General features: G+C 40.0%; 2 protein-coding genes across 3 annotated transcripts; one reads left to right on the forward strand and one right to left on the reverse strand.

The window, feature by feature from the left end:
- Positions 1-14: 14 nt before the first annotated feature.
- LOC136428290 (structural maintenance of chromosomes protein 5-like) lies at positions 15-17,022 on the forward strand. Its single transcript, XM_066417684.1, has 29 exons — positions 15-214; positions 2,155-2,296; positions 2,669-2,721; positions 2,916-3,081; positions 3,247-3,309; positions 3,682-3,894; positions 4,210-4,371; positions 4,558-4,629; positions 4,813-4,874; positions 5,061-5,139; positions 5,334-5,451; positions 5,988-6,142; positions 6,475-6,588; positions 7,066-7,160; positions 8,019-8,154; positions 8,661-8,708; positions 8,964-9,022; positions 9,258-9,324; positions 9,538-9,639; positions 10,025-10,092; positions 10,476-10,599; positions 10,905-11,027; positions 11,405-11,545; positions 12,282-12,380; positions 12,547-12,600; positions 13,471-13,641; positions 14,054-14,233; positions 14,536-14,631; positions 14,990-17,022. The coding sequence occupies exons 1-29, from the start codon at positions 18-20 to the stop codon at positions 15,131-15,133; spliced, it is 3,303 nt and encodes a 1,100-aa protein (XP_066273781.1). The 5' UTR covers positions 15-17; the 3' UTR covers positions 15,134-17,022.
- On the reverse strand, positions 17,018-21,283 carry LOC136428294 (uncharacterized). 2 transcript variants are annotated; one of them, XM_066417688.1, is made up of 5 exons: positions 20,977-21,283; positions 19,086-19,147; positions 18,572-18,713; positions 18,273-18,359; positions 17,018-17,654 (listed from the first exon to the last, which is right to left on the reverse strand). In XM_066417688.1, the coding sequence occupies exons 2-5, from the start codon at positions 19,106-19,108 to the stop codon at positions 17,544-17,546; spliced, it is 363 nt and encodes a 120-aa protein (XP_066273785.1). In that variant the 5' UTR covers positions 19,109-19,147; positions 20,977-21,283; the 3' UTR covers positions 17,018-17,543. The 2 variants fall into 2 exon arrangements, with proteins under 2 accessions (XP_066273785.1, XP_066273786.1); XM_066417689.1 differs by lacking the exon at positions 19,086-19,147 and having other exon boundaries at positions 20,977-21,276.
- Positions 21,284-22,000: the final 717 nt, after the last annotated feature.

Below are 22,000 nucleotides of genomic sequence, written 5' to 3' on the forward strand. Positions count from 1 at the left end.
CAGTCTAGTTTCACAAAATGCCCGGATGCAGACATTTCGCGGGAAGCCTCAAAATGGCGGATAGGAAGGGAAAGTCGGGAGAGAAAACGACGAGTTCTAGGCGATCTCAGGGCAACGGAGCCGTCCCCGACAGCCAGCCAGCCCCAATGCCAGTGGCATCGTCAGATGGATTCGTTCGAGGAGCGATCGTTCGTATCAAGATGATCAACTTCTTGTAAGTTCAGCAAATGTGGCGGGGTGCGATGTTGATGATTTTGTCCGGGCATGCCTGGCTCCTGCTCTACTGTTTTGTTGACGGAACTGAATAATTTATGTTATGAATACTTGTATGACCTTGTCACTGTAATGATATTTTTCAGACGACGTGTCCAATTCTGATAGGCAACAGTACGTTGCGTTACATCATGACTCTTAGACACTACAGTGCATGGGTTCTAGAAAATTTGGACTTTCCACGTTTTTTTAGGGCACTTTCACTTTCTGACGTCTTTCTAGTTCCAGACTATTCCCAAAATGGATTGAACATGGAATTGGTATATACTTAGAGAACACTAGCTTGGTGGATGGCCAACTGATGAATTACTTCTGAAGTTCAGTATATTCTATAGCATTACTTATCATTTACAACCTTTACTTCCCACGTAGTTCTCACGTTGTCATAAGAGTAGAGTAGAGTAGAGTTTCTTCGGCCAGGTAGGAATCGGCTGGTTCCATTTTAGGCCGGTCTTCACATAAGCATTACTGTATTAGATTTTACATCCCAATTGATTCATTGAAAAGGCCGATTATGATGCAAAAGATCAGAAACAAAAGCATCCCAGATCGATGCTAACTTGGTAGTTGTTGAAATGAGTAAAATTAAAAGAGTAAAATGGATAGTGTATTTGTGCTGTCATCTTACAGTACCAAATGATCTTTAATAAAAAAATATCATACACTGAAGCAACATATTTTATGGGTAAACACGTAAGATTGTAAATTGTCCCCAAACAGTTTGAGAAGAAATCTTGCCCTGGCTCCAGAAGGAGCAAAATGCTCTTGTCTTGAGATAACATTAATGACTTCCAGATGTTTCCTGGGGTTCAATTTGTTCCTGCATGACTGCATCCATGGGGGGCCCACAGATGGAATGGATGATGTAGTAATACTGTAGATTTTAATATTTTCGTGGTGGTTTAAATTATGTTGGATTTTTGCAGTGACCTTGTCAACTCAACTCTATGCCAGGTGTTGAATGACTCATGTGGCTCTCCCTCCTTTGGTGCCTCCACAAAAATCCTTGTTCTGTCTTCTGCCCACCTTCCCGCACTGTTTAATCTAAATCCCAAATTTAAAACTACTGCAAAAACACAATTTTATTCCTACTGCAAAATTAAATCCCCACTAGAGTAAGGCATTTACAGTAGTAATAGGCATCTTTGATCTTGATGTCTTGAGATGATCATTAGAGATAACTTGGCTGTGACTCAGAAGGCCACTTCTTGCATGGTAGTCCTGGAGATGTTCTCTCCAAGAACAATCTTGCCATCCAATGGTGATCCCTTGCTTGGAGATTAGAAATGGATGACTATTCCATCTCTAATTACTGTAAAACTTGAAATAGCTGCCATATTTTTAAGTTTATGGGTTTTTTGATGACTTCTCTACTGCCAGCTCATCACAGACATGAACGTATTTCAACATTCCCTTTGTGTTGCTACTGATCATAGTAATATTGGTTAGTAATGGTTACCCAACCAATCAGCTAAATAGAATTATGATGCAATCACCTTGTTGTGTGCTTTTGTGATACCATGTATGTGTAAGGATCCTATTTTGTTTGTAAATTTATTTGGATTTTATTTATGTAATCTTCCTCTTTGTTACATTTTGTCTGACCCTTATTTTTACTATACCTGCTCACTCATGACCTCAATGAAAAAGCAGCCTGCATGCCAATTTGAGCTTCTCATGAATACACAAAGGTTCTTGACAAGAAAAATAAAACCCACCTTTATCAATATCACATGATATTTTCTGTCACCCTTCTTTCCTACTTCTTATGAATAGACAAGGATTCAGACAAACAAAACAAAAGCCACCTGTATCAATATCATAATATCCATATTGACATTTTTATCCAATCCTTCTATAACCTTGTTTTCTACTGTGTAGCACATATGATGCGTGTGAGTTCTTCCCTGGCTGCCAACTGAATGTGATTATTGGGCCCAATGGAACTGGCAAGTCCAGCATTGTGTGTGCGATGTGCCTGGGGCTTGGGGGTAGTACCAACCTTTTGGGGAGGGCAAAGGAGGTGAGTATACACTGTGTGTATTTATAGTTTTTTATCATACATGTACATGTATTGATATTGTGAAATTCTGTTACTGTTATCATTGCTGCCATTTCATTCAGAAAAAAAACAAAACCCAGGGCATATAAGATCATGTACCTCTGTGAAATATTTATAACTTTTTTGACAAAATGTAACAAAACCATGTCAATTTCACATATTAGATGCTCTGCTCTTGAGCACATGCCATCCTCGGGTTCCTGACTTTTGGCACCCGGGGAACAAACTTGAACACACACCAAGGCCCTGAACAAGCAAACAGACTGAAATAATTCTGTGTTCCATTCTTGTCATTCTCTAGTGTAATATCATCATGTCTTTATCTTTTTGTAGATTGGCGAGTATGTGAAACATGGCAAGGAAACAGGATACACTGAGCTGGAGCTGTAAGTACACTGTTGTTAACTGAATTCTTCCACATTTCTGTATTGAAAGTGTCTGCAGCCTGCTTTACCGTATATCTTTGTAAACCTGTATTCTAATTTTTGGCAAAGCCTCAGTGGTGTAGCCTTTATTTTGTCATGCAAATTGCAGGTGGCATATCAATCCCTAACTTATGATTGGTTGATGTTCCTTGCAGACATGGCGGTGAAGACAAGGACAACGTGGTGATCAAGAGACAGATTCACCGGGACAACCGGTCGGACTGGAGTCTGAACGGTCAGCACGCCACCCTGAAGAAAGTCCAGGAGACGGTAGCCAGCTTCAACATCCAGATAAACAACCTCTGTCAGTTCCTACCCCAGGTAAGAGCCAGTAGGGATTTGCATGTCTATGAATGGTGATTTTTAAAAGTGAGGAAATAAACTTGCTTTTTTTGTTGTCCAAACCCACCGTATCTATATTGGGAGGAAGATGAGAGTCGCCACTTTGAAAAATTTGCAACTGATGTATCGTCTTTTGTATTACAGGACAGAGTAGCAGATTTTGCCAAGATGGACAAGTACCAACTGCTTGAAAACACAGAAAAAGCTGTAAGTTTTGGCACTTTCATGTAGGAACATTTGTTGTTGACAGCTGCTCCTGGTCGTAGTGTGTGTCTTTCTATAAAATTTTGTCTTATACGAAATGAAACATCTGATGTGAAATGTCACTGCATGAGGGTGAGGGTTTGAGCCCTGCTCGGAACAGTTGTTAGGAGTTGAATTTATCCTTTCGGATGGGGACGTAAAGCCTCGTAGAGCTTCAGCCATTAGCCATAGGAATTAAATATGTAACAGAACCCCACATAATTATCAAGAAGAGTAGGGATTGCCTGGTGTACTACAGTGTAAGTTGAAAACATGCATTATGCTTCAAGTTTGACCTGCTTTACATCAACCATACATGGTGTTGGTGTGTTGTAGGTTGGGTCACCGCAGATGTACGAAGATCACTGTCGTCTGAAGGACTTCCGCCGAGATGAGCGTCAGCTCTCAAACAAGCTGGAAGAGCATAGAACGCACCTGGAGCGCCTCAAGGAAAGAAACGCTCGCCTGGAACAGGACGTTGAGCGCTACCGTGAACGGGAGAGACATCTGGCTAAGATTCAAGTGCTGGAAAAGAAGAAGCCCTGGGCTGTAAGTTTTCTGTATTCTTAGCTTGAGAAGAAAAACTTGGCATCAGTAAATACCTTTTGCTTTGAAGTTGTTAGACTGGTTGTTCATCTGAATGAAAACATTTTAAAGAACTTGATGTCCGAGTTATCAATATGACGATGTCCTCTGTAAAAGAACCACTGCAGGTTAGGTGCATTCAAATTCAATTCCAAATTTCAAGTCCTGGGGGTGTTCAATATTTGTGCCAATCATATGCTATATACTGATTTATTATCCATATTATATGAGTTATATGATCGTCTGTTACGCCCATTCAAACCTTTTACTTTTGTACAGCAAATGGTTGAGAACCAAAAGAAGTTCAATGCTGCAAAAGGTAAGAAGACCGAATGCACCCAGCGGCTGCGAGAGGAACAGAAGAAAAATGCCCCCCGCCAGAAACAGGCAGATCGTGCCAGGGAACGCGCTGCAAAGATCGACCAAGACATCAAGGGAAAGGTGAACTCTCTCTCTCCCAGTAGTTAACCATGGTCATTTCTGTAATATTGCATTTATGAACATTGCACCATCAAAAATCATACTTCCAGCCCTGGATTCCTGCTGCTAGGTAATTGAATTATAAGCTTATTGTCTAGAACTCTGTAATTAACACACATGGCGATTGTGTTTTTATATCTTCTGCAGCAAAACCACATCCGCCAGACCACAGGACAGTGCAAGGAGAGATCAGAAAACCTCGCCCAGCTACAGGAGGATGTAAGTTCCTGCCAGTTTCACTAATGTTTTTACTATGCAGTGCAGGAGCTTAGTAGGTAGAGTGCTTGCTTTGCATGTGGTAGGTTGCAGGTTCAATTCTTCAACCAAGTCATGCAGAGGACTTATAGTTTAAATAATGAAGCTTTGTGTTGTTTCATGTTGCCATACTTTTTTCATCAACAGATCGCAGATGTGCAAGAGTTAATCAAGGAGAAGAAACAGCAAGAGAATGACCGTGTCAAAATGTAAGAATAAGATGCATGTTATTTTAAGTATATACAATTTTGTGTTTTACATCTGAGCCTGGAATTGTCATGTTAAAAGATTGTAATTCAATGTGAAATGCAAATTTGTCACCTTGTTAATGGAAAGGTTCGTATAATTTACTGAATACAGAACAAGTCAACATTTATGTTTTTTTTCACTGTTAGGCTGAACCAGTTAAAGCGCCACCTGGGGGCCCTGCAGAATGAACTGCAGGAAGTCATTGAGACGGCCCAGGATGTCGCAGTAAGTCTTCTTCAGCTCTCTAGTTACAGCTTATGAGAAACAAGTAATTTTCTTGTTTGGGTAGGCCTAAATGTGCACCCCCATGAAACGTCAAACTCCCTCTTCACCGCTAAAATTGCTTTGCCTCTTTCGTTTGTCTTCGCCCTCACTACAAATCACACATGACAGACTTATGTTCACAATTTCTGTAACAGCCAAGAATCAATGAGATTGGTACAGAGCTGAGGACCATCAGCACAGACATGAGGAAGCTGCAGACTGAGAAAGATAGAATCAAGGAAGAGCGCCGGGAGATGGACAGGGACATTAGAAGTAGGTTCTGCAGTCGTTTGTTCTTTACATACCACAGGTAGTACACTAAGTACAGTGTGTGTGTTACCAGTCCTAACATCTGTTAGCTTTGTTGTAGTGGTGTGCAAAAAAACTGTCAGCTTTTGCCTGAGAAATGCTTGAGACTCTTGGAGAGTTGCTATAAATGTATATTCATTTTTTTTTTGTGGGGACTTCATTTCAAAGGGAATTGAAGTTTTCACAGTTTTTTAAGTTCACGGTTGAAACAATTCTGTAGTAGTATTACATTTGAAATGCATATTTGTGGTGTCATGATTTTGAGGTAGAATGGTCAGAGAGAAAGCCACAAAAGTAAAACCGTTACAAAAATTACAATATTTACAGTGCTTTTAGCAGCTAAACAACTTTTTTATTTTGTTCTGTTCTTGACTAGTGTGGATTCTCTGATCCAGATAGCCTCTGACAGCCATAGGTTGTGTCATCCATAAAGATAGTTGTAACATTATTTTCCTATGTCCTACCCACCTGGTCACACAGAATGTTCTGACATTTTCCAGGGTGTAAGGATGAGATCAGACACCTGGAAGATGTGCGGAACCAGCGGCTGAACCTGCTGCGACAGAAGCACAGGCACACGTACGACGCAGTGCAGTGGCTCAGGGCCAACAGGGACAAGTTCAAGAAGAACATCTATGATCCCATCATGCTCATTGTAAGCAACAGTACACATTGTACATCAAGTTAAAACGCTTGCAAGACTCATGGTAATATTCACAAATCAGGGCTTTCCCCAAAAAAACTGGGATGGGAAAAAGGTCCTCAAAAATCTGTGTTGTGTTGGAATTGTATACCTTTATTTTCCTTTTTTTCAGGTTAAACAGGATGTTGAGAAGTCCATTAAAGGTGTGGTAATTTTATAGGTTACTGATAGAAGTGGGTGCAACAAACAACAAGAGATAACAAGTGTGGAAGACAATGACAGCCAACCTCAGTGCTGCACACAGACATACAGCGTTGATGATGATGATGAAATTTTCTTTTCAGATGAATGTACCAAATCGTAACTATGCCCGGTACTTGGAACATCACATCTCTTACAATGACATGAGGGCTTTTGTGTGTGAGGACCAGGAAGACATGAACAAGTTTCTCAACGAGGTATGGTTTGCCCTTTATTCTTATACTTTTTTGCATTACTTTTACGAACAACTACTTCTTTTATTTGTTGTCAAAATGCAAAATGAACATAATTTTTTTTACAATATTTCAGAGTGGAACATGAGGTAATGACTGTAGCAATAGCTTAGTTGGTAGAGTGCTCGCTTTGCATGTGATAGGCCAAAATGGTACATACACTTGCTTCTTTGCTTAGCACTTGGCACAGTGGGCCCACTTACAGGAAAGAGTAAGGAAGTTGAACATTGCCCCTGGCTGTACATTGCATCTGTGCTTGCACAGTAGTGTGGCCCAATGGCTGAGGAAATTGAGATAGGTGCCAGCCTATACACCCTTACGTTGCAAGGACTTTGACTTTTGCGTTTTAACTAACAGTAGATTTGGGGTCTTCGTAAGATGCCATCCATGTAGTTAATCTAATTTGGCCTAAGGTTGAACCACAGTTTTCCTGTATAACAGGTGAGGGATAACCAGAAGCTGAAGGTGAATGCTGTCAAGGCTCCCACCAAACCAGTGTCTGAGTTCGTGCCACAAAAACCCATACAGCAGCTCAGGTAAGATGTCTACCAGGCTTCTGTATGTTTATGTACCAGTATCTTTTCATTTTCTACTCCAGTAAGTTAAGACATGACCAAGCCTGATTAAGACCTGAAATAGAGTGAACGGTAGGGTGGATATAAACCGCCATATCGCCAGTGCCGTAAGTCCAATGAGTTTGAAATTTTGGAGGAAACTTTGCCTTGGTACCAAACCTTCCAACTATGAATAAGATACCAGAAATAGAGTTATGGTATTTTCATAATTGATAAATATAGGATCGATATCATTTTTACAATAATTGACCTAGCCAAGTTGCTGCGTAGATCCTGGAGTATAGAATTTTTTACAGGATGTAGTGATAGTCAGCTGCTACAAGGAAGTCTTTCCGGAAAATTAGTATACTGTTCAGGTTTAGAGAAATATTAATATTTTTGTTGATTTTGATTATTTTTTGGGGGTAACCATGACTTTACTGTCTCAGTTTGTAACAGCGCTCAATCAGTCAATGTAGGATTTTGACGCAAAAATTGAAAATATTCTGGATAGTGAAAGGTTTATGTTATTGACATTTATAGGAACATTTTGGCACATTTGCATCATTATTTCTTTATGAACAACACAAACAAAAAGCAGATCATGGTCCTCTCTTTTTTGTTCGAACCAATAAATACATGCTGGTTGGATGTAAACAAACAGGAAGGTTTTCTGTGCATTTGTATGACATCACATTTTCACCCCTTGAAAGTTGTTATGCAATGCCGAGCTGGTAATGCCATAGGGTTTACAAGTTAGTGAAAATGACCAGCAAAACTGAGTTCGAACATCATTCTATTCTTACCTTGAGTACCTTTGATCTTTTGTCATCCATGCAGGGAGAGGTATGATTTCCAACATTACCTGAAGGATCTGTTTGAAGCCCCAGAACCAGTCATGGCATACCTGTGCCAGATGTACCACCTACATGACGTCCCTATCGGCACTGAGAACACCAAGCAGAACATCGAGAGGGTGAGTAACGCACCAAAGGTCTCAGTTCAAAATTACTGCCCAATGGAAGATGGTGAGGTCTAGTGAAACTAGTCAGCTATATGCACCAAGTGCAAGATTATGAGTGAGTGAGTGAGTGAGTGAGTATCCCTACACATTGTAAATCTATTTACACACTGACTTCATTTTACTGTAAAAGGGAAAGGAAGTTTTTGCAGTGTTTGAACAGTAGTGATACACTAGAAATGCATATTCATAGTGTCATCAATGTGTGACGTCAATGCAAAGACTGCAAAAATAAAACCACCACAGACATTTCAAGATGTACAGTAGTTTCAACACAAGAAAGAAAAGGCTTCATGAACATGTATTTATAGAAATTCAGTTTCAGTCCACCCCACTTATGTAAAATGATCTATGAATGTATGTTATGTACTATGTAACTACACCTTACAAGTACAGATGAACTTTCTGTACCTTTTTGCATTTTTCCTCTTCATTTTTGTTGTTTTGCCCATTGATTCCAGGTGCTGAGAGAGTCAGGTGTTCGCTGTGTCTATACACCTGGAACCCAGGTGAGAAAAAAGAGATAATCTTCTTAAGTAAAAAAAACAACAGTCATATTGCTACAACTAATGTTCAAGTTGTCTACATGTGTCTACATTCTACTTTGCTTTATTCTTTTGAATTTGGGTGTGCAATGTATTTTGATCAACACGTCGAGGAAGGTTAGACATCCATGACTGGGGTAATGAGAGACTCAATACAAAAATAAGTGAAGTAGCTGGATAAGGTGCTGATGATTCCCTTCACTTATAATTACTCCACAGTACCGAGTCAGCAAGTCCCGCTACACTGGAGAGATCAGCTCTACCAACAGTTCTGTTCGGTAAGGAAGTACTTGGATATGTTCTTGTCACCTTTGTTAACAAACTTGCTATGTCATGTATCGGGTTAATGGAAGAATCTTCTAGGAAAAAGGTGGACCGTCTCATGCAGGACTTATGTTTCCATTTATTGTAAAGCTCCTTATTAAACTGTAAAGTTTAACCTAGATTTAATTGTTTTACCATATGTACTTTTCTAGACTATAACTGACTTACTGTGTACATGTGTTTGTTCAGGGAAGCTAATCTGCTGAACCTGTCAGTGGATGCAGAGCAGAGGGCACAAATTGAGAGGGAGCTTACGGTAGGCGAACCCAAGACCTTTTACATCAAAGAACAGGCTTCCTTTGTGTTATTATGAATTACAGTATGAAGAACACACAGTAAGGTAAATTAAATATGGTACCAAAGAGACTGTCATATGTGCAGCTTGACACAAACTATAACAACTGGCTTCCAAAATATAAGATGAGGAAATTTACAGCATCTTTTACCCTGTTGTATGTTCCACTTCTAGGAGGCCCTTACCAACCGAGATGCAGGGCAGGAGCAGTACAAGGAGCTGGACAAGAAGGAGGCTGAGCTGAGACTCAGGGATAACAGTCTGAGACAAGAGAAGGTACAAGTATGTTTAAGGTCAAACTCAAATAAAGTAGTTCAGTTCATTTTAGTTCTGTTACAGCCTCCGTTGCTCCCTGTCATACATAACAGATAGCAGGTCCCTGTTTTCCAACTCAACTTCTTATCCAATGACTTTCATCAAAGTATGAGAATGAAGCACTTTCAGTTGTGTCTTCTCAAGTCCCTGTAGTAGAACCTTTGTCCTGTAGTAGAACATTTGTTGCCAATTTCTCATATCGAACAAAACTTTTCATCTTCTTCCCTTTGTCACTTTTCCCTTGAAAAATGCTCCCTGTTGGATAGATCAGTTTTTCTAAATCCTTTCATTCGTTTATGATGAGCTTGAGTTCTGTTTCCTAAAACGATGAAGTTTCCACCTACAGAAAGAACTTAGCGCAAAGAGAGATACTAAGAGTCGTCTGGAGCAGCAGATCAAGACTAAGGAGTCCAGGTGGGTGCTTCTCCACTGTTTTGACACTGACGCATGATGAACATTGTTCACAAAAATCTAGATAGTCTAATGGTTTGGAAGTTTTTGCATACACTTTAGGTAAAGTGACATGTGATGGCATGATGGGTTTGTGATAATAGTTTTTTACTCCAGTAAAGGTCCTGAGTTCGAATTCGTAGCATATTCCCATTGGTTGTGCCATTGAAAAAGGCACTTGACCCACAATTTCTTAATTGGACTCAGATGAGTACCTAGCTAGGGTTGCCTCTGAGACGGGAGTAAAGCCATCTTGTGTTCAAAGTGTGTTATACCTCGGGTGTTTTCTGGTTATGTGATGCAAACAAAGAAACAAACATCATCTAAATAGAAGTTTGCCTTTCCAGGATCAAACAGTATGAGAACGATGCTGTTGACCTTGAAGCAGCGGAGACAGAAGCGAAGGAAAAGATCGTCGCCATCAATGACAAAAGACTCAAGCTGGCCAAAGAACTCAAGGCGTACATCAAGGTCTAGATGCAGCTTAAGTGTTCCTCAGAAATGAGAATGTATTTCACTTTTGTGTACAGCACAGCAACTTCTTTGACACTGTAGCTTGCTGCTGCAATGTTGCTATGATTTATATTGATCTGTATAGGTAGAGTTTTCTATTGTCCAAATAACAATTATTTGGTGCTTTTAAATTTCTTGATACACCCAAAGTATGTAATAGTGGCAAACATATCTCTGAAGAAACCAATTGTAGTTAGGTATGATAGTATTATGCAAAATGTGGAACATAGCAACTAAGTAGGTTCGTGTTTGATCACCTACAGAAAGTGTTGGACCACCACAAGGAGAAGGTGGAGCTCAGTATACAGCACCTCCTGGCAACGGCAGAGGTGTCACGCCTGGAGACGGAGCAGAGGGAGTGGTCTGAAGCAGAGCGTAGGCTCAAGGTAACCCAAGCCAGCCTCCCATGCTTTTACCAGTCAACTGCTATTTCATCATCATCATTATCAGTCGACATGCTTACGGGGTGACATACCCTTTTGTTGGCTGATACAAGACGGGGATGCACCAGGTCTATTTAGTAATGATCACATATCATTCATACATGTGTAATAGTCATGTTCTAAGTTTACATTTGTTTAACCTTCTCCCTGTGCCTTACCTTGTAACCAATGCCAATTTGGTGCCAAAAGGCTACTTCAGGGGTTAGAAGATTAATGGGGGTTAGGCCATCCCCCCTCCCAAACAGTGGATATCCCTGAACAGTAAATGTTGGTAGGTATGCTGGGTTAGGCAACTGCTCATCATAATCTTCATGTTACAGCAAGAGGCCCACATTGCGGAACAGGAGGCCAAGGCTGCCAAAGACCGGTACAAACGCTCCATAGACGTGGTAAAGGAAACCATCGGTCTGGAGCAGAGAGAAGACACCGGGGAACTGTCACCCCCGCAGCACTGGATAGATGTATGTTACTATCATATGGATGACTGTGCTGATTTCTCATATAGTGTAGATAAGATAAGATATGTGTTCATAAGCGTACATTCATTAGTTCTTACGTTTTATGTAAGCACAGAAACATGTACTTATAGTTATATTGTAAGTAGTTTACATGGATTTTTAGCATTAAACATGTTTTTACTTCCCTAAGAGCAATTGGTTGAAATATAACTGTTATAATAGTACATTGTATTTAGTGATCATCTGGTTGCAGTTAGAAGAAGACAAGTGGACACATTTCTTGTTGAAGAATGTGTAGAGAGCTGTACTCCACTTTGTGATTTCAGTTACCTCTTGCATTTATCAGAGTAGTTTGAAAAATCCAAGATTTACTTTCCTAGGCTGTGTTAGACTGTTACTTTAAGTGCCTATGATACCATAATACATCATATTCTGATTAAATTCAACAATAGTTGTATTATTTAATTAGCATACACGTTTGCACCAAATTGACACACTTTTGTTCTTGAACTTGGCGTGTATGTTGATAGAATGATACTATCTTTGTTGTTGAATATAATCAGAAAATGTTGTCTTTTTGTGTCATAAACATTTAGAACTTATTAAAGATCTTTCAGTGACTGTTTGTGATGCTAATCTATGGAGGATGCAATACATATCAGTAGGATACTGGTTGTGTGCTTGTGTGACAGAAAATACTTTATGAACTTATTAAATCATAGTATTTTCTCTCACACAGGCATTCAACCAGTATCCTACTGATGACCTGGATGAAATAGAAGCCATGATCAACGACACCCGCGCCAGGGCAGACCTTTGCTTCCAGACTGACCCAGGGGTAAGGGGAAACACTTTTTTTGTGCCTTTCATGATTTAAAAGAAAACAAATCTTCATTTTACTTTTTACATTGATGTTGTTATTGTAGACCTTGATGTGTTTTTTTATTTTCCTTGACTGCTCAAATTAGATATGTTTTATGATGTGAGTACTTACTTTTCTTTAGGTCATACAAGAATATGAGAAGAGGCAAAGGGACATAGCCAAGCTCAACAGAGAGGTGAGACTTACACATACATGTATGAAGATGGAATGAAAATTTTTTTAAAGTGAATAATTCTTCAGTTTAAATTAAAAAACTGGACAGCTGCAGAAGGCACACATCTGGAAAAATCTGTTCTTGACTTGTTTAGATTCTGAAAAATGACATCACGTTACTCCAGTCCTGTTGTTTCCGCTGGAAGTAGGAGTTTTTGTGACACTGTTGCCTCAAGTCAAAACATGTCCTCGTGGCGCAGGCAGTAATGCAACCCCACTGCTTGGCCATCTGGATCAAATTCCGTCGATCTGTGGGCTGGAGTTTGATCCTTTGGTCAGCCCCAACTCAAACATGTTGGAAGGGATTGCATTCATCATTTTAGATGGTGACGTAAAGCCAGCAGCCCTGTGTATGAGGGAGCTTCATCCTCGAGCGTCAAACTTCTGCACGTAAAAGAACCCAACATACTTAGCTAGAAGAGTAGGGGTGTCCCTGTGTGCTTGGCCAAAAACATGTGAGCTGTAGCAAAGTCACATTGCACTACCACTAGCTACTTCATCTCAATTGAGGATGACCACTTTTGCTTACTTTTTGCTTACTCAAATCCAGCTCAGGGGTGTATCGGGGGGAGCCACCATCTCAAATTCCAAACTGTAAACACCAGAACAGACACATAGACTCACTCATATTTGCCCTGTACCATTCCGCAGTGGAATGCCCTGCCTGGCCCGGTTGTGCTGGCTCCCACCATTGAGTCATTCCGTGCCAGGCTGAAGGCCTGCCAGCCCGGGCCTGGGACCTCGACTAAATATACCCCCCCCCCCACCAATTTGCCACTGATGGGGCCATATGTGGGTAACAATGATGATGATTGTCTCACACAAACCACAGGTTGACCAGCAGGGGAACCACCTAGAGGGCCAGCGTCAGGAGATAAAGGTGGTCCGGGAGCGCTGGCTGACTCCACTGCAGGAACTGGTTGACAGGATCAACTACAACTTCTCGCGCTTCATGAGCATGCTGGAGTGTGTTGGAGAGGTCGACCTGCACGCTGAAAATGAGGTCAGCATTTCTCCTGTTGATAGGTAGTGCACCCAAAATTGGAGCTGTGCACAAGTCATGATTTTGACTGGCTGCACCAGTGCACCTAGATTATTTTTGTACGCTATGCTATAGGGTAAAGCCACTATTGTACACTTCTAGCTATCTTTAGAAGATATAAATTTAAAGATCAGAAAAACAATACAACCTTTGGTGTACTTTATTTGATGTATTGAAATTTTGAACTTAGCTTTACTACAGATTGACTTTCTTGAGAGGCAGTCGGGTTTGTAGTTACGTTTTGCAGACATTCTTCTTATGTTGTGCATCCAAGGGTGGTTGACACAGAAATTGAAAGGGTTCTGGGTTGAAGTCAAGATTTCTTGTCAAATATTTGTTGACCCTATCCTCATGCTTGCTGATTAACTTTCAGGAGGACTACGACAAGTACGGAGTCAGGATACGCGTGAAGTTCCGTAACGCGTCACAGCTTCACGAGCTGAACCCGTACCACCAGAGCGGCGGAGAGCGCAGCGTGTCCACCATCCTGTACCTCATGGCGCTACAGGAGCTGACCAGGTGTCCCTTCAGGGTTGTGGATGAGATCAACCAGGTAATTTGCAAGTTGTAGCCTAGGGATTAGTTAGGCTTGTACTGCTTCTCTATCTAGCATTCAGCTTTTATGGGTAAGAGTAGGGCAGTTGAACCCACACTAGCCCCTTCTTATAGTATTCTTATAGAACGGCTGTGTGGCCCGTAGATGTCACAATGTACATTGTACAAGAATCTTGCAGTTAGCTGAATTTTTCCAATACATTCACAATTGTACCAAAAATGCCTGCATAATGCCTCTTAAAACTTAATTTACGAAAAATGTGACTAAGCTGTATCATAACATACCTATGTATCATGCAGGGTATGGACCCCACCAACGAGCGGCGTGTGTTTGACCTGGTTGTGGGGTCAGCTTGCAGGGAGAACACTTCCCAGTACTTCCTCATCACCCCCAAGGTGGGATATTTTCATGCATTACTACTCTGTAAAAACTGAGGTGTTCTGTTTGTTTGTTGTGGTGTGTGTCCGTAGTTATTTGACTACGGTAGAGTGACAGGATCGTAAGGTCAGCTTGGATCGGGTCGAAAGTTGTTCACGCAGGCTGGCAGGAAAATGCACAGACAGAACAACTTAGACAGAATTAGTGAGAAATTCACAATGATATAATGAAACCTGTTTATGTATTTCACTGAGGTATGAGATATTCAATTTCAGTCCAGTAAACCTAGCTTGCTTCATACAGAAGGAAAAACTCCTCCTCTCTACTATGATATATATATTTCCTCAAACTTGTCCATTCCTTGCTACACTTCAGCTTCTGCCAGACCTGAACTTCAAGGACAACATGACGGTACACTGTGTGTTCAACGGACACTGGATGTTGCCCACGGACAAGTGGGACCTCAAGAAGTTCCGTAAGATCCGCAAGAAGTTCAAGTATGCACAGGAAGATGATTAGTGGGAGGGTGAAGACGAAAAACACTTAAAGAGTGCAATGAGGACTTCGAAGATTTGCGATAGAGTTGAATATGTCACTGAAATACAGCAGTTATAGTAATTTTTTTTTTACCTGGCTGGCTTTTTTCCTTGCACAAGTCATTATGCAGTAAAGGTTGCTGAAATGTATTTTTATGATTACCCCACATACATCAAAGATACCCTCTGAATATCTGGGACAACACTAAGCAAATCTGTATCAGAGACTTGATAACTTCCTTTGGTGTGAAAAAGTTCTTAGTTTACATTTCTTTGTGTCATTACCAGTTTATAGATCTATATCCATTATTGGGCTTATGTTCACCTTACAGGGCTTGAAATTCATTTTCGGGAATAGGTGCACTGGTGCACCTAACCCAAAAAATTTACATGCTCAGAAAGAATTTTGGGTGCACAGCATAAAATAGAATAATTTTGGGTGCACAGCATAAAATAGAATATGAGCAAAACATATTTACAAACCCTACTGAACTTCAGTCTGAAATTCTATAGCTAACTTCAAAATTTTAAACATAATATATCAAGGTACAACAAAAGTTATAATATTGCTTTTTCTGATACTTAAATTTCAAGCATACTCTGTATACAAGTGTACAATAGTACCTTTCCTTGATAGCCTACAAAAATATCTAGGTGCGCTGGTGCACCACTCAAAACTTAGGTGCACAGCTCCAATTTTGGGCAAACATGCACCCAGTACTAGTATTTCAAGCCCTGGCTCAGGTTTTTTTCTCAACTTTAACTGTAGTAACTTTTTCAAGATCATTTCAAGGGACATAGTCATATATGCCGAGTACACCCATCTTTTGGTAAAACTCTAGTTTGACCTGTTGCACATTGCATAGTTGTGCATGTAAATCAGTACCAAGGCATAAGTCACCTGTAGCATGATTGTTTAACAGCCATTGGTGTCTGCTTACACCATAAGGTTGGTAAGGTACAAGCCACATACTTGTACTGTACATGTGTCACTAAGGTATTTCATGTTAGCAGTTTAAGAAAAAAGTGTTATTTAGGGTCAAGAAAAGAGCACAGCACATTGTCATACCTACACCATTTTTCCATAGACTCTATTTGTACTTCAGTCAGTATCAGTAATCTGTTGAAGTAGTTGTCAGTTCAGCAAGGTTGTTTGTGCAATATATTTGTAATGTGGAAAAATTCAGCTTTGGCTTTTGAGACAAAAAACTTACTGAAAGATGGCTACCTTGATTTGGTATACTAATACTACAGAAATGTTGCAAACTACACGAGAACTTCATAATAGTATTACTTCCATCTCTGGCAGGTTTGTATTACTAGAACTTATAAGGACTTACATTGTTGAGTAATGTTGCATTGATATTGAACAAGATTTTCGAAAAACATTCCAAGCTTTGTACTGGGTTAAACATCCTGCCTTAGATTTTTTCTAAACCTGTTATTGAATGACTAACTTAGTAAACTCTGTTTCAGTTTTTTTAAAGAGGCATATTTCCAGTTTCATTTTTTTAAATGTCTTTGAAGTGGACACAACACAACAGTATTAACCCGTTATAGATGGTTTTGATTTCTGAAAAAGATCATATAAAATAGAGTGTGAACAAAGTACTGGTAAAAACACTAGTCCTTCTCTTTAAAAAGGTGTCCCGAAAGTCTCAAATTCCACCTATAAAACTGGAAATTTTTCTCTGTTGTAGTAAGATTTTGTTCTACTAACAAAGTTTTTTTTCATTACACTTTGTTCTGTTTCAACTAACACCACCGTTCCTCTGATCTAACAGCAAAAGAGCATTCTCTATGGAACTAATATTAAGAAAGCTAGACGTATGTCGAGAGGAGTAACAAGTTCAATAAAAGTCATACATCAGAGGTCTTGAAAACTTTTTATTTGAAATGTTTTGTTATTTTTGCTTGGGGACATGATTAGTGTTTCGTTTGGCATCAGTGATGTGTACATTACATGACAGCATGTAAAAACATCCTCGCAAGTGGTCAATAATATGTAGTTATCACAACCTGATCAGTTAAAGTAGAAATATTTCATTTGCAACTTCTAAAATGTATTCGGACAACATCATTAGCTGTAGTGGCATTTATGTATCTGTGATGCTAATATATATCACTCAAAATATCTGTTTCAGTGCTTCTAGTTTATCAAGCTCTGTCCATTTATCCACTGGTATTTTATAAACAAAAATTCAGTGAGGAGATGGTTGGCCAGAGAATTCAGAAAAAACTTTGATTCAAGTGAGAATATTTTAAGAATTGGTGCTTTGTGCATTACTCATTTCTGCATCACTGGAAAACATATCTCAACACAACATTACTGATGTAGGACGAGAAGCTCATTGGTGCTTGCCAGCTTGGCACTGGAATCTTGTCAGGTGAGACTATATGGACCCAGCGTCACTCAGCATCACCTTCAGCTGCCCAGAATTCTCTGCAGCCTTGGTCTCGCTGCCCCCACCAATGCACTTGCCATTGATGAAGACACGGGGAACCTTTAAATATCAGGAAAGGGATGAAATTAGAAATCTGTCCAGGTTTTAAGAGCTGTCATGTAAAGATCCAGTTGCATGCATGATCATAAATTATGGCATTATATTTGGGTAAATCTTAGGACTCATCATGAGAGTCCTAGTAAGGTTGTATCACCGGGAATAGGAATCACTAGATAGGGTGTGGCCCCTCAAAACTATGAGGCAGGTAAGCTGGCAAAACTGCCTGTCACACAGTCAACAAGTTTTGGTCGTATTTGTTGATAGCCAGGTCAAAACTCAATCACCTGAGAGTCGTGCATATTTTCTCACGAAAATATACCCTCGTTAACCTTCAAACGTCCCTAGATCCCCAATGACCCCCGATAATCCCAGGCGTATTACTGCCGAAAATGTAATTTAGAGCTCGCAGACTTGATTTTCCTGCTGTGTGGAGGGCTTTAACAGTGTAAATTCATAGCTCCATTAACTTAACGCCTCCATTTCTACATTTGTGGACCTTTGGGTGTTGAAGAACATAATCGCTGAGTGACCGTCAGTCTGCCAGTTTTATTATATTTTTTCCACAGACTCTTTTATGTCTACACTGTGCTGTGATGAATTATTAATATTGTGCCTTACTGTTCGACCTCCGGTGATCTTCCCCAAGATCTGCTGGATCTGCTCACAGTCTTTACGATTCTCTATTTCAATAATCACAGGTTCTTCCTGGAAAAATATAAAGCTTTTAAGTATACAAGAAATTACAAGTATTCACAACAACAGCCATCCATATATTGCAAATATTGCATATTTATCCTTGATATTTTGTAGGTCCAGGAATTAAGTTTCCTCTGAATCTGATTCACACAGGAGACACAAATTCAACACTAAAAACAACCAACCAACTCTTCAATCCAGATTAGATTTTAGCACCAAACCTTGTACTGTCCCTTGTACTTGTTGAGTTCCTGCTTGGCCATCTTGCAGTACGGGCAGTACGTCTTGGAGAACACCACCACTTTGTTGTCGCGGATAGTGGCTTCAACAAACTCCTTCGACATGCTGAGTTGTTCTGGGTCACTAAAAGAAGAAAAAGATACATAAATGCAGTATGATGTCTTTGTCCACCATTCATGGCTGACAGTCTGGTGATGCTCCTTTAGTAATAATACTTCACTGTGTTGTATTATTATTACAGCCAGTAGGTACCCATCTGAGTAATGAGGCTGTTGTAACGTGTTCAATGCATCTCCTCTAATGATGAATGATGACAAAAATTTGTGATTTTTGCAATGTTTGAGCATCTTGGAGAGGTGGTCGGACCGTGGTCCTATAGTTGATTTTAAGAATGGAATACATGCATGCCTTAGTTTTGGCCTGTGCCATCCCCTCCGTCTTGAATTTCACTTCTTTGGAAAGTCAATAATTAGCAATACACCACATTGCTCATACCTTGATGATTGATCGTTTCCCATTAAGAAGTAGCTGTGAGTTCTTCATAAAGATACAGACAGCTGCAAAGTGAGACAATGTCACAGTTGTCAGGAAACAGTAGGAAAAGTGGGACATATGTCATGACATTATCTACCGTATTCCCTATTCCTAGATTTGACACAATAGACACTGCTGAAGAATTTTCTAAAAAGCATGTAACGTTAGGACTATGGGAGCAACTGTGCACCAGAGTGGATGGCACCCAGGCTAAACAGTAAAAGAGGATTTAAGATGATGAAAAGAGGAAATGTTCACAGTGGTTGTATGTACCACCAAGTTTCTTGTCCTGACCTATTCACTGCAAACCTATGTGAACATTTCTTGTTCTGTCTCCTGCCCAGCTACTTTTGTTTCAACTGCTTACATGTACCTAAAACCACAGCGAATACTCTGTTCACTCCCTACTGCGAAATCAAATCCCCACAGAAATTTTCCTTTTTACAGTATCTGATGCAGAGCTTTTAGAGGTAATTATATTATTATATGTTTTTCATTAATAAGATCAAGACTGTGAGGCCTTTTATACTGAACAGAATTATAGAGTAACAGCTTTAAAAAAAGGCGTACATGTAACGTAACATGACCTATTTACGTGCAGAACCTATTTACGTCCGGTTTGGCTCATGTCCACATGTCGCGGTGTATTATGCCAAAGCCTGTTCTCATGAGCAATAAAGAACATCATAAGTATGATCCTTAGCCATCTCTTTAATTTTTGCACAGCAAAACATAATGGCCATGCGTTTACCACGTGAACGCCACGTGCCGCGCATGTGGGGGAAATTTACAGATAAACATTGTTTTTTTTCCATCGCGTTAAGCAAGTGGCCGCACAGATGTAGTGATTTACTATCATTTGTCTGCAGACTACTTTGGACAGTCACTGTGTATTTTTTTCTGGTCTATGTTTTTCAAGCATAGCGCTAGAAGGGAAAAGATTCAGAAGTGGACGATAATAGGTTACCCTAGCACAATTCTTCATCATGTACCTCAGTATAAATACATGCTCGCACGGCGTTAAACAGGCGGAGAAAAACTTACAGACCATGCATTTTCTTTTTAGAAGAGCTGATATTTCTGCCCATGGGTTTGAAATTTGGCTCTGTCCGCTCGGTTTTAAGATAAATACGTTTTGACTAAATCAGACGTTAATTGGTCATATTACGTTAGCAGTTAATAAGTTTGATGGGCCCAATAGTGGACAAAAGTTGTACCCCGTGGCTGTTGAAAGAAAATTGTAGTACGTACATGCTGCCCTGTATAGTGGCACATAGGGTTGAAACTTGCAAGTTTCCTTGCCGCTTTAGTAGCAGGGTATAACGGTTATAGGCTCATTCCTGTCAATAGTGCTAACAAAATTCTTATCGACAAGAACATCCTGTCAAGAGCCTCGACCAATTTGTATTAGATACAGTATGCGATATTAAAGAGACCAAATTGTTATGTTTAATTTTAATTTGAAATGTGTATTTTTACCTCATTCCTTTCACATTTGTGGGTATGTCGGGACAAAAGCTACCCGCCATCTACATTACATCATCATTGTGTAGCTTACAATCAGGTCAGCCATATGTGACTCAGGAACAGTGACTCAGCAGGTTTTAAATCAATTTAAACACTGCTGATCTTCCCTTTTCCTACCTCTACTGTGCTATGCACTGCAACTATAGCCTCTACAGGCGACAGAGAGCTAACTTGGTCAAGAAGGAAGTACCAAGACGGAAGAGGAAGTGTTAAAATTATGAACATGTCAAGTCATGATTTGGCACACATTTTGTGAAGTCAAATCACGCGCGCCATACCTTACCATAAACAACATCAAGGATATAAAAAATAACAGCATACGCACCTTGGACGGAAAATGGTCTGATACAGAGGACCTGTGCAAGGTTAGCTCTGAAGAAGGGACGGGAAATGAGCGATCTAAAGTGCACAACAACACGACGGTCTCCTGGACACCGACAGAAGAGGCGTCACTTCGCGGTAGATGCCTCTAAATGGAGTCTACGAATCTGCTGCTAGGCTGATACAGTGACAGACTAAAGGCCCGAAATCACTTTATAAAGAAAACTACCCGTAATAAGTTCAAAAAAAGTTGTAAGATTAACAAAACTGTGACTAGTTATCAAGATTTTCCCGTTACCATTTTATGATCATATTGAACAGTACTACTTTTGCCTTGAATGTACGGACACAAATGAGTAGCTACCATTCATGTTAGTATTAGAAGATACCATTATTTTGTATGTATTTTTTAATGGATAGCGTTATTTATAGATTTATGAAAACATAGTTGTTTAAAATAAAGATATAATATTGGTTATAACAACTTGTCTTTTTATTTGCTTGTGTTTTTTTTCTGTACGTCTAGAATTCAGATAGAGTAAGCATACCCCTTAGGGCACGGGATATGGTATCGACCGAAAGGCTGAAAGTGAAAGCGTGTTTCTTCCTGCATGCAGCTGCGAGAGTAACGTGATTATCTTCAACTTTCATCGGTGAATTAAACTACGCCTGCCGTGAGCGATGCATTTAAGACCAGTATGCGGAAGTAGGTATTAAGTTAACACGAAAAGAATCAGGCAACTGGATTCTTCGTCGCTAATTATTTCCAGTCAAGTTTCTCGGTGACCGTTTTCAAAAACAAGAAGTCCCGCCTGTGCACAGTCTGTGATGACCTGGCCAGGCAGCGGTGTCACTGTACCGAGAAATATGAAGACCTGAAAACTCCAATGCGGAAGTGCCAGGTGTGAGACTGTTCTGGAAGGTACATGGGATGTTCCTGAAGAATATTTGTGAAGGCAACAGAAAGTAAGGTGAGATTTCAGTTTCTTTAATTTTAAACAGTTATGCAGATCATGATCAAGAAGCTC

Source organism: Branchiostoma lanceolatum, chromosome 2 (assembly GCF_035083965.1).
Source record: "Branchiostoma lanceolatum isolate klBraLanc5 chromosome 2, klBraLanc5.hap2, whole genome shotgun sequence".
In the NCBI taxonomy this organism is placed as follows: domain Eukaryota; kingdom Metazoa; phylum Chordata; class Leptocardii; order Amphioxiformes; family Branchiostomatidae; genus Branchiostoma; species Branchiostoma lanceolatum.

Coding starts and splice junctions, on each gene's coding strand:
- LOC136428290 (XM_066417684.1), top strand. CDS start 18: ATGCCCGGATGCAGACATTTCGCGGGAAGCCTCAAAATGGCGGATAGG. Junction 9,640..10,024: donor ACAGTCTGAGACAAGAGAAG/GTACAAGTATGT, acceptor TTCCACCTACAG/AAAGAACTTAGCGCAAAGAG. Junction 12,381..12,546: donor GCTTCCAGACTGACCCAGGG/GTAAGGGGAAAC, acceptor ACTTTTCTTTAG/GTCATACAAGAATATGAGAA.
- LOC136428294 (XM_066417688.1), bottom strand. CDS start 19,108: ATGGGAAACGATCAATCATCAAG. Junction 18,714..19,085: donor GGAAACGATCAATCATCAAG/GTATGAGCAATG, acceptor TTCTTCTTTTAG/TGACCCAGAACAACTCAGCA. Junction 17,655..18,272: donor AGATCACCGGAGGTCGAACA/GTAAGGCACAAT, acceptor TGATATTTAAAG/GTTCCCCGTGTCTTCATCAA.